The sequence below is a fragment of the Colobus angolensis genome, unplaced genomic scaffold (genome assembly GCF_000951035.1).
Source record: "Colobus angolensis palliatus isolate OR3802 unplaced genomic scaffold, Cang.pa_1.0 Scaffold144, whole genome shotgun sequence".
Taxonomy (NCBI): Eukaryota; Metazoa; Chordata; class Mammalia; order Primates; family Cercopithecidae; genus Colobus; species Colobus angolensis.
In genome coordinates, this window is record NW_012114533.1 from 2,986,571 (window position 1) to 2,997,442 (window position 10,872).

Genomic DNA, 10,872 nt, shown 5'->3' on the forward strand with positions numbered 1-10,872 from the left:
TCCAAACCTGACACCATCCCAAGGTATGGGAACCATTTCCACTGAGGCTTAAAGAGCCTCGAGAGCACTTCAGGGGACTTCAGGGGGCATCTCCCTGAATCCCAGCTGTGGCTGTTTGGGGACCTTGGTCTGTGTCACTCAGGAACAGAGGAGGTAGGTTAGCAAACACAGCCATAGCCTCCAGACTTGTTCCCACACACAGGTCGCAATCACACTTGTCCTACCTTGCATGCAGTTCTTCCAGGGAAAGCTTCCTTTCTTGCCTAGAAGTTGGTTAGGGGTATAGAGAATGGGTGAAATTGAAAAGCCCAACGCTTGAGATTGATACGTGGAGCAGCAAGGGGTCAAGAATGGATGATGAATTAGGGAAGAAGGAGAAAAGGGTGGACAGGACAGGATGGAAGAGAGAGGAAATAAACACCCAGTATAGAAAGTTTACTGGATAGAATGGAGAAACATGGGGTGAAGGAGCCTGATGTGCAGTCACAGAGCTGGAAGGAGCTTTTCCTTCTGGTCCAGATGCTTCCCTTAGGGGGACTATTCAAGGTGGGCCAAAAGTGGGGCTTGGCTTTGTCATCCAAACCTTTGAGTGACATAGTGAAAAATCAGATTTGCATTTGAGTTTCAGTTCTGTCATTCATAGCTGCATTATTTCAGTAACCTCTTTCACAGTTTTCTCTTCTGCAAAATGTGGATAATAGTCACCCTCCCTTCTCAAATGGTTGTTAGTATCAAACAGAATAATAAATGATACACTATATATGTATATATCACATATCATATATACACACACACACACACACACACACACACAATATGTAAACCTGTAAAGCCCAGACAATGATAAAGCATTGTCATTGCCTTGGAAGATGAAGTTTTGGGCTGGCTCAGCTGGCATTTTCTGTGGCAGGTGGACATACCACTCGCAGGATGAGTTGGGGGGCTCCTCCCACTGGGGCAGGCTCACAAGCTACAGTGGAGGTGGCTACTACCTGGACCTTCCAGGATCCCGACAGGGTAGTGCAGAGGCTCTCCAGGACCTTCAGGAGGGGCTGTGGCTGGACAGAGGCACTCGGGTGGTGTTCATCGACTTCTCAGTCTACAATGCCAACATCAATCTTTTCTGTGTCCTGAGGTGAGCCCCCTTTCCCTACTTCATCCCCTCTTCCCTGGCTCCTGGTTCCCGTCTCTTGTGCATGAGACCCTTCTCTAAACTCGTACCCTGTGGTGGGGGTGGAGAGGAGAGGAAGTGGGAGGAGCTGTCCCAGCCCAGGCTCTACTAGATGTCTCCCCCTCCCCCCATAGGCTGGTGGTGGAGTTTCCAGCTACAGGAGGTGCCATCCCATCCTGGCAAATCCGCACGGTCAAGCTGATCCGCTATGTCAGCAACTGGGACTTCTTTATTGTTGGCTGTGAGGTCGTCTTCTGCGTCTTCATCTTCTACTATGTGGTGGAAGAAATCCTGGAGCTCCACATTCACCGGCTTCGCTACCTCAGCAGCATCTGGAACATACTGGACTTGGTGGTCATCTTGGTGAGGGACAGATATCTAGGACTTGGGACATTCTGGGGGGAGGAGGGGGTTCCACCCTGATAGGGGCTCCAAGTTCTTCCTTTTGGAGCCCTAAGCCCTCCTTCTGACTTTTGGTTAAATCATCCTTTAACAGCTCCCTAAGTGAGATGGAGATGTTCCCCTCTCTCAGCCCTTGGGAAACCCTGTCTCTCACATCTCCTCTCCTCCTCACCCGTTATCTGAGCCCTGCTCTTTTTTTTTTTCTTTTTTTTTACTATATGCTGTTCCTTCCTTGTCTTTTACGACCTGTTCTGTGGAAACCCATGCCTTTTGTCTTCTATTCAAATATTCTGCCCCTTCATCTTCATCTCCCTCCTATTAACGGGACACATTCATTTCCTGACCAAAGCTTGGAAGTGGTGGGAGCGGAAGGAAATGACTGGTTCCAGTTCTCTACAGCCCTTTACAATCTATATATTAATATTTACCACTGGCCCCAAACCCTTCTCTTGGGCTTTAGAACACTTAAGATGCTCCCCAGTCATCCTACCCAGTTCTATTTGAACCTGAGATAGTGAACAAGTCAGCAAGGAAGGCTTTTTTCTCACCTGTCTTACCTACCCTGGCTCTTCCTTGGGGCCTCATCTTGGAACTTCCCTTGAGATCCCCTTGCCTTCTCTGACACCCCCATGACCCCTGTGTGACAGCTCTCCATTGTGGCTGTGGGCTTCCACATATTCCGAACCCTCGAGGTGAATCGGCTCATGGGGAAGCTCCTGCAGCAGCCAAACACATATGCAGACTTTGAGTTCCTCGCCTTCTGGCAGACACAGTACAACAACATGAATGCTGTCAACCTCTTCTTCGCCTGGATCAAGGTACCTGGGACTCCCACACCCAGCTTTGCTTCAAGGCATGCTCATTCTCCCTTCTTTTTTCCTTCTTCTTCTTCTTTTTTTTCTCTTTTTGAGATGGAGTCTCGCTCTATTGCCCAGGCTGGAGTGAAGTGGCACAATCTCGGCTCACTGCAACCTCCGCCTCTTGAGTTCAAGTGATTCTCCTGCCTCAGCCTCCTGAGTATCTGGGACTACAGGCGCCTACCATCACGCCTGGCTAATTTGTGTATTTTTTGTAGAGACGAGGTTTCACCTCATTGGCCAGGCTGGTCTCGAACTCCTGACCTCAGGTGATCTGCCAATCTCAGCCTCCCAAAGTGCTGGGATTGCAGGAGTGAGCCACCATGCCTGGCTTTTTTTTTTTTTTTTTTTTAAAGACAGAGTCTCTCTAGAGTGCAGTGGTGCAATCTCAGCTCACTGCAACTTCCACCTCTCAGGTTCAAGTGATTCTCTGCCTCAGCCTCCCAAGTAGCTGGAATTACAGGTGTGTGCCACCATGTCCAGCTAATTTTTGTGTCATTCTCCCTTCTTCAATATGTGTCTCATTTTCTCTGTCTGGCTTGGCAACTCCTGTGGCTTCCATAGGCCCTTGGCATGGTCTTTTCAACACTTTTCCCTTTTCCTTCTTCATGCCTTGGTTCAACACGGTCCTGCCAGATATTCAAGTACATCAGCTTCAACAAAACCATGACCCAGCTCTCCTCCACGCTGGCTCGCTGTGCCAAGGACATCCTGGGCTTCGCCGTCATGTTCTTCATTGTTTTCTTCGCCTATGCCCAACTCGGCTACCTGCTTTTCGGGACCCAAGTGGAAAACTTTAGCACTTTCATCAAGTGCATGTGTGTGTCCTGCCCCCTTCACTCCTTCACTCCTCCCTGGCCCCTCACCCTCCAGCTCCACGGGTGTATGTATCCTTGGAGAAGATGAGTACGTGCATGTGGGCATGTCTGCGTTTAAAGCATCCGTGTGAGCGTCTCTGGAAGCCCTGGTGTGTGTGTGCTCGAATAATCTAAGCACCCTGCGCTGTGTCTATCAGATTGGGGTGGACGTGTGGTGAGGGGTCTGTCTGTGGTTAGGAAAGTGGGATGGGGGTGTTTATTAGGCTCTGGGTAAAGCCCAGACCTGGTCTCCTAGTTTCACTCAGTTCCGGATAATCCTCGGGGACTTTGACTACAATGCTATCGACAATGCCAACCGCATCCTGGGCCCTGCCTACTTTGTCACCTATGTCTTCTTCGTCTTCTTCGTGCTCCTGGTGAGGGTCTCTCTGAGGGGTGGGGACATAGAGAGCCTGCAGGGTGGAGTTTTTGTCCCAGTATGTCCCTCACTCAAGATTGATAAGTTCCTTAAATTGAGGATGGAGAGTGAGTGGGAGGGGGGCAGGGTGGGGGCAGATGTCTGGATCTTCTGAGAGATGGTTAATGTAGTATTAACCAGTTTGCAGGTTTGCAGAGTATAAGGGAACCTGCAGACTCCCTCAGTAAAATCAAACCCTCATTCTCCAAGGATGAAAAGGGGAGAAAAGTGCCTCATGAGGAGTAGTAGCTGCACCTGGAAGCTTCTATGACTGTCCTCCAAGACTCCCCTTCTTCTGGGGATCTCATGCTGGTTTCTACTGCCACTACTTGGTAGTTCTCTCTCCCTGCCAACCAGGAACAATCTGGATTTTAATTAATTTATTTATTTATTTTAGACAGAGTCTCACTTTGTCACCCAGGCTGGAGTGCAGTAGTGCAATCTTAGCTCACCGCAACCTCTACTTCCCGAGCTCAAACTATCCTCCCACCTTAGCTTCCTGAGTAGATAGGACCACTGGCATGGTCGGGAGCCACCACACCCAGCTAATTTTTGTATTTTTTGTAGAGACAGGGTTTTGCTATGTTGCCCAGGCTGGTCTCTAACTCCTGGACTCAAGCAATCTGCCTGCCTTGGCCTCCCAAAGTGCTGGATTACAGGTGAAGGCCACTGTGCCTAGCTCTTGGATTTTATTCTTACTAACAAGGCTGGTAATTTTCTTTATTTGATCAATGGATGGGGATACAGATATGGATTGGGGGGTAGATGGTAAAGAGATCATAATTGTACTCTCACACTGAAAAGCTTCTAGTTCCAATGATTGATGGGCCCTTATATGAAGGAGGTCTGTGGCATATGTTAGGGTATCTCTGTGGTCAGAAAGGCTACTGCAGCAACTGAGAGTGAGGACACCAGGTTGGTCAAGAAGCATGATCCATCCCTAACAGAACTGTGCTGAAAGGCTGGGCTCTGGGGACCCTGAGAGGCAGGGATTGGTGGGCTGCCGAGCTGGGATTGAGAGCACTGACTCCTTTGGAACACGAGCCTTGGACATTAATGGGGTCAGTGGGCTCAATCCTTCCAGTGGGTCTGGAGGTGAGGACCCAGGTCCCCACTTTATTTTCCAGAACATGTTCCTGGCCATCATCAATGACACATATTCAGAGGTCAAGGAGGAGCTGGCTGGACAGAAGGATGAGCTGCAACTTTCTGATCTCCTGAAACAGGTGACTGCTCAGTCTCCTTGAGCTACACATTTCCATCAGTGCCGCAGTCTAAGGCTCTGTGTCCTGGTCTGTTTCTGACTGACTGAGATGCCTGTGCCCTCGTGTGCATTTAATTTATCCTTGGAAGCCTGGCATACTATGAGTGGGGCTGGGGGCCAGGGATGTGTGAGCAGCTTGTGAGAACTTGTGCCTACTTCCTTTCCCTTTCAGGGCTACAACAAGACCCTGCTAAGACTGCGTCTGAGGAAGGAGAGGGTTTCGGATGTGCAGAAGGTCCTGCAGGGTGGGGAGCAGGAGATCCAGTTTGAGGATTTCACCAACACCTTAAGAGAGTGAGCAACCAGAGACCCAGCCTTCTCTAATACCAGTCTCTTGAGTCCTCAACCCTCAACCATACTTCATTTGCCTATAAGCCTTTGGTTTTGGTTTAGGGGCCTCTGATCTTGACTTGCAGGCTTCAGATATGTGCCCGTAGGTCTCTGCTCCTGACCTTCAGAACTGTGCCCTTGGTTTAAAGATCTCTGACCATGTTCTATAACATCCTGGATCTTGTTGAACAACTCTTAGGAACTAATGTGATAATTCCCTAATCATTGAATACACACCCCACTCCCACAAAACTCTGATTTTTGTTCTATCCTTCCCCACGAACACTCATCTATTCCTTTAGCTATTCACTCCCTGATTCCCAGTCAAACATATTAATACACATTGAACAAATACATTGTGAGCACCAGCTGCAGATCAGGCACTAATAGACAACCTAATTTTATTTTATTTTATTTTATTTTATTTTTTTTTTTGAGACAGAGTCTTGTTCTGTTGCCCAGACTGGAGTGCAGTTGCACAATCTTGGCTCACTGCAACCTCAGCTTTCCCGGGGTCAAGCGATTCTCATGCCTCAGCCTCCTGAGTAGCTGGGACTACAATCATGTGCCAGGACGCCTGGCTAATTTTTGTATTTTTAGTAGAGATGGGATTTTGCCATGTTGGCCAGGCTGGTCTCAAACTCCTGGCCTCAAGTGATCCACCTACCTCAGCCTCCCAAAGTGCTGGGATTAGGAGACAACATAATTAAATGGGACAAAGTCTTTGTTTCCTGAGAACTCATAGACTTGCAAATAAACTGAATCACAGAAGAAGTTCAACAGAAGTGACTAGGAGTAGAGGGTGATCAATTCTATCTCTGAGCTTAAGGGAAGGCTTCCTGGAAGAGGTAATGTCTAAATAGGGTATTGGAGGATGGATAGCTCACAAGTGGACAAGCAGAGGAAGGCTGTTCCAAGAAGAGATGAAAACACATATGAAAGCATAGAGGTCTGAAACCAAGCAACATACACAGGAGGAATAAGTAGTTGAGCATTGCTAAGGTATTAAATCAAGGGGCAGGGACAGGGGGTGGTCATAGCAGGAGATGAGACGAGAGAAACAGGCAAGGACCACACTGAGAAAGGCCACACTACTACTCTGCCAAAAGAATAGGGTGGCAGAAGGGTTTTCAAAAAGGGACATTTTTAGACCTGCATATTAGAAAGGTTAATTACTTTAGTTGTATTATGGACGATGAATTTCAGGGGTAGGGAGTAAAGGGAAAGCTGGGGGATAGCAGGCTATTTAGAGACAAACAGATTTTGCAATAATCCCTGTAGAAGCTCATGAGGCCCTGAACCTAGTGAGCAGGAGTCAGGAGAGAAAGAAGAAATAGAACCAAGTGTTTTCTTGGGGGAAGATTGCTAGACTTTGGAGAACCTTCTTTTCCAGAAAGCAAAACTTTTGCCAGAGTCAAGCAAAAGGTTGAGGAAGTCCATAACTAAGAGGTCACAGCCAGAGCTGGGCAGAAATCATTTCATCATCCTTTTCTCAGACTGGGACACGCAGAGCATGAAATCACTGAGCTCACGGCCACCTTCACCAAATTTGACAGAGATGGGAATCGTATTCTGGATGAGAAGGAACAGGAACAAATGCGACAGGACCTGGAGGAAGAGAGGGTGAGCTGGGTTAATGGGTGGAGAGACAGTGTAAGGAAATAGCTCACCCTCCCCTTCCCCCAACACACCTAGAACACAAACCCAACCTGAAAACTCTCCCATAGACAGTAAAGATCTCTCTAGAATAGTAGTTCCCAAACTGCTGCACATAAGAATACCCTGGAGGGCCTTTAAAAATCTTCATACTCAGGACACACACTCTAGACCAATTAAACCAGAATCTCTGGGTGTGGGGCCCAGACATCAGTACTTTTAAAAACTCTCTAGGTGATTCCAGTACATAGCCAAGGTTGAGAACCATGCTCTAAAATACAGGCTCAGGGAAAAATGACCAATTGTCCAAGAATCACTGATAATTCCCTCAGAGGACTTACTTTCTTCTGGGAATTTTCAAACTCGGATTCTTGGCTGTCCCTACTCTGCCTGCTCCATCCCAATCCAGTGTAGACCAAAAAAAGTCAAAGGCAGGGTGACAGCAGTCTAGAAAGTGCCAAGAATACTGGTAGTGTCCCTCCTCTGCTACAGTGAGTTGGCCTCTAGTAAACACCTCAGCCATCAAGGCTTCTAGGATCTTGTGTTTTCTTTGAGAGGTGACTCCTCCAGAGGTTGGTCCGGCACCACCACCCTGACCCTATTGTCTCCAGAGTCTGGGAGGGAAGGGGAATAGCAAGAACTAGAACCTGAGGCTTGATCCTGAGATCCTGGTAAAGGGGGTGATAGAACAGGAGCTGATGGCTTCCCAGAGTTATCTCCTCCCCTCTAACCTCTGACTTCCTGAGCAGGTGGCCCTCAACACAGAGATTGAGAAACTAGGCCGATCCATTGTGAGCACCCCACAAGGCGAGTCTGGTCCAGAGGCTGCCAAAGCAGGAGGCTGGGTTTCAGGAGAAGAATTCTACATGTATGTGCAGCCAAGAAGGGCTGGCTCAGGGCTGGCAACACTTCTATTATGATACCCTATCTTGTACTTTTTCCCACAACTTTCCAATTCTCTGTCCTACCCCAGGGAGAACCTCTGCTCCCCTCTAATTCGGCCTGCAAGGCTGGGTCTTCCCTTCCTGTTCCAATCCGGACACATGCCCTTCTGTGAACCCTGCCTCTTTAGACATCCAGGCCCCAGACACAGATTTCTGCTCCATTAGTCTCTCTCAAATCCCGCACAGGCTCACAAGGAGAGTCCTGCAGCTGGAGACTGTGCTGGAAGGAGTAGTGTCCCAGGTAGATGCCGTTGGCTCAAAGTTGAAAATGCTGGAGACGAAGGGGTGGCTGGTTCCCTCCCCAGGCGTGGTGAGTGGCCCTTCACCTGGTCCTCCTAGTTCTTCACAGCTGAACTCTGCCATCTTTTCCACTCAGTGGGTGGGGCAAGAGTATTTTTGAAAGACCTATGTTTTCAGGCTCCTGGGGAAACATGTTTACAGTGGTCAGCCTATCAGCAGAGATGGGTCATGGAGATAAGGCCTGGAAGTTGCTTGCCCTGGCCTAAGGGCTGCCTTGGCCACTCTGAGATGGTCTGTGTCAGTCTGTTTGGGCTGATATAATACATTATCATAGATTGGGTGGCTTATAAGCAACACAGGTTTGTTCCTCACAGTTTGGGAGGCTGGGAAGTCTAAGATCAAGATGCCAGTAGATTCAGTATTTGTTGAGGGTCCACTTCCTTATTCATAGACAGCTGTCTTCTTGCTGTGCCCTTTCATGGTAGAACGAGTAAGGGAAGTCTTTTATTTTATTATTTTATTTATTATCATTTTTTGAGACGGAGTTTTGCTCTTGTTGGCCAGGCTGGAGTGCAATGGCACGATCTTGGCTCACTGCAACCTCCGCCTCCTGAGTTCAAGTGATTCTCCTGCCTCAGCCTCCCAAGTTGCTGGGATTACAGGCATGCGCCACCATGCCCAGCTAATTTTGTATTTTTAGTAGAGATGGGGTTTCTCCATGTTGGTCAGGCTGGTCTCGAACTTCTGACCTCGGGTGATCCACCCACTTCGGCCTCCCAAAATGCTGGGATTACAGGCATGAGCCCATTCATATGTGCTGCATACTATCTAATCCCCTCCCAAAGGTCCCACCTCCTAATACTATCACATTGGGGGTTACAATTTCAACGGATGAATTTGGGAGGGATGCAAACAGTCTATAGTAGTCTGAGTTCTCTGGAATCAGATTCAGAGAAAAGAAAAGTGGTACACAAACTATTTCTTCAAATGATTTGTCCCTTTCTTCTTCCAACAGGAGGAACAAGCTATTTGGAAGCACCTGCAGCCAGCCCCAGCTGTGACCCCAGACCCCTGGGGAATCCAGGGTGGGCAGGAGAGTAGTGAGGAAGGGGGCCTAAAGCATCAGACAGCAGGCTCCCCTCCCTCTGCCTCCCCACAGGCCCCCTCACCACATCCCCTGCACTTCTAGGACAACAGGTCCTATCATGGCTGCTGCTGAGCCCCACCCAGAATCTGGCCTTTTGAGCCAATGTTTGTGTGTGTGGTGGGCATCATGCTTAGGCTTGTGACTCAGTGTTTCTGTGTGTCGCCACATAGCTCTGTGAAATAACATCTTCCACTGGGCCTTTTACTCCCTGTGTACTTAGCTCTGTGTGTTAATTAAAAAAAAAAAAAATTAGCAAACAGGATAAAGGGAGGGAGGGTAATGGCTCTTCCTAAGCACCTGGATGGCCATGGTTTGTGAAAAAGGTAGAAACCAAGACAGTAGGCAGTATCTACATGTCTTCCTACTTCCCAGTGAATCTTATTCTTATCCTTTGTGCATCCCAAGATCTGTTACTAGCACCCATGGGTTTCTCGTTTTCCCCCATAGAGGTTCCCTATAAAAGAGAGAGGAAGCCTTAGAGGACAGGAGACTCTCACGTGGTGAGATTCCAATGTTGCAGAGGAATTAAGCGTGAGGCACTCCTGGAGCAAAGGCTATGAAGGATCTTCTGCAAGAGGCTGCCTCCTGGTCCACTGAACCTGGGAACTGAGTGGGCTTTAACCAGGAGATAAAAATGGAGGCTGAAGGGAATCAGGCAAGGAAATGACCTCAGGATTCAGAGATCTTTGAATTAATATGTGGTGGGTTCTGACATTATTCTTCCATAAGACCATGTGGGTTTCCATGGTGGCTATCAATAAAACTCCTTAGGAAAACTAGGAGTTTGCATTTGCTTCTGGTATTATAGAGGGAAAAAAGGCTGAAATTGTGGGCCATCCATGTGCCTGGGCTGGAATAGTTCATGCTCTCTAGGAGGTATAGAGTAGGTGCAGTGATGTGAAGGAGCTGGGCTACCACAGGAATCCTGAAATAAGAACTTCTAGGCCCAGCACGGTGGCTCACGCTTGTAATCTCCACACTTTGGCAGGCTGAGATGGGTGGATCACTTGAGGCCAGAAGTTCCAGACAAGCCTGGGCAAAATACTGAAACCCTGTCTTTACTAAAAACACAAACAAATTAGCTGGGTGTGGTGGCACGTGCCTGTAATCCCAGCTACTTGGGAGGCTGAGGCATGAGAATTGTTTGAACTTGGAAGGTGGAGGTTGCAGTGAGCCAAGCCGAGATTGCACTACTTTACTCCAGCCTGGGTGACAGAGCGAGACTCTGTTTCAACAAAAAGAACTGCTGGTTCGCAGGAATGGCTTGAAATAGTGGCTACTATGGTTGCACCATGGGAAAAGTGAGGACAGGCGACAAGTGACACTCAGTCCTCAGAGTGGAGACAGTCAGGGTAGGAGGGCTGGGGATAAGGGGTAGCTGGTGTGTGTGTGTATGTATATGGTGTACTGGCATCGGGGTGGGGTGAGAGGGTGCAGATGGAGGATAACCAGGGATAAGATAAGAAACTCCTACACCAAGATATTGGGTGTCCAGGAGCCTGCCTGAGGCCTGCTGAATATCTCCTCTCCCTTTTCTGTGGCCTTTATCCCTCCTCATTTTGCACCTTCGATTGCTCCCCAGTCAC

General features: G+C 48.4%; 1 protein-coding gene across 2 annotated transcripts in view; it reads left to right on the top strand.

Moving 5' to 3' along the window:
- PKD2L1 (polycystic kidney disease 2-like 1) overlaps window positions 1–10,064 on the top strand; it is a 43,148-nt gene extending 33,084 nt beyond the window's left edge. Inside the window, exons 5-16 of one of the 2 annotated variants that reach the window (XM_011935547.1) lie at window positions 911–1,135; window positions 1,306–1,534; window positions 2,221–2,391; window positions 3,067–3,248; window positions 3,544–3,664; window positions 4,833–4,931; window positions 5,142–5,263; window positions 6,796–6,922; window positions 7,705–7,823; window positions 8,086–8,209; window positions 9,155–9,239; window positions 9,734–10,064. In XM_011935547.1, coding sequence (XP_011790937.1) covers window positions 911–1,135; window positions 1,306–1,534; window positions 2,221–2,391; window positions 3,067–3,248; window positions 3,544–3,664; window positions 4,833–4,931; window positions 5,142–5,263; window positions 6,796–6,922; window positions 7,705–7,823; window positions 8,086–8,209; window positions 9,155–9,239; window positions 9,734–9,765 — 1,636 coding nt within the window. In that variant the 3' untranslated portion in view covers window positions 9,766–10,064. The remainder of the gene's footprint in view (window positions 1–910; window positions 1,136–1,305; window positions 1,535–2,220; window positions 2,392–3,066; window positions 3,249–3,543; window positions 3,665–4,832; window positions 4,932–5,141; window positions 5,264–6,795; window positions 6,923–7,704; window positions 7,824–8,085; window positions 8,210–9,154; window positions 9,240–9,733) is intronic. The other variant, XM_011935548.1, reaches the window with a different exon arrangement.
- Window positions 10,065–10,872: the final 808 nt, after the last annotated feature.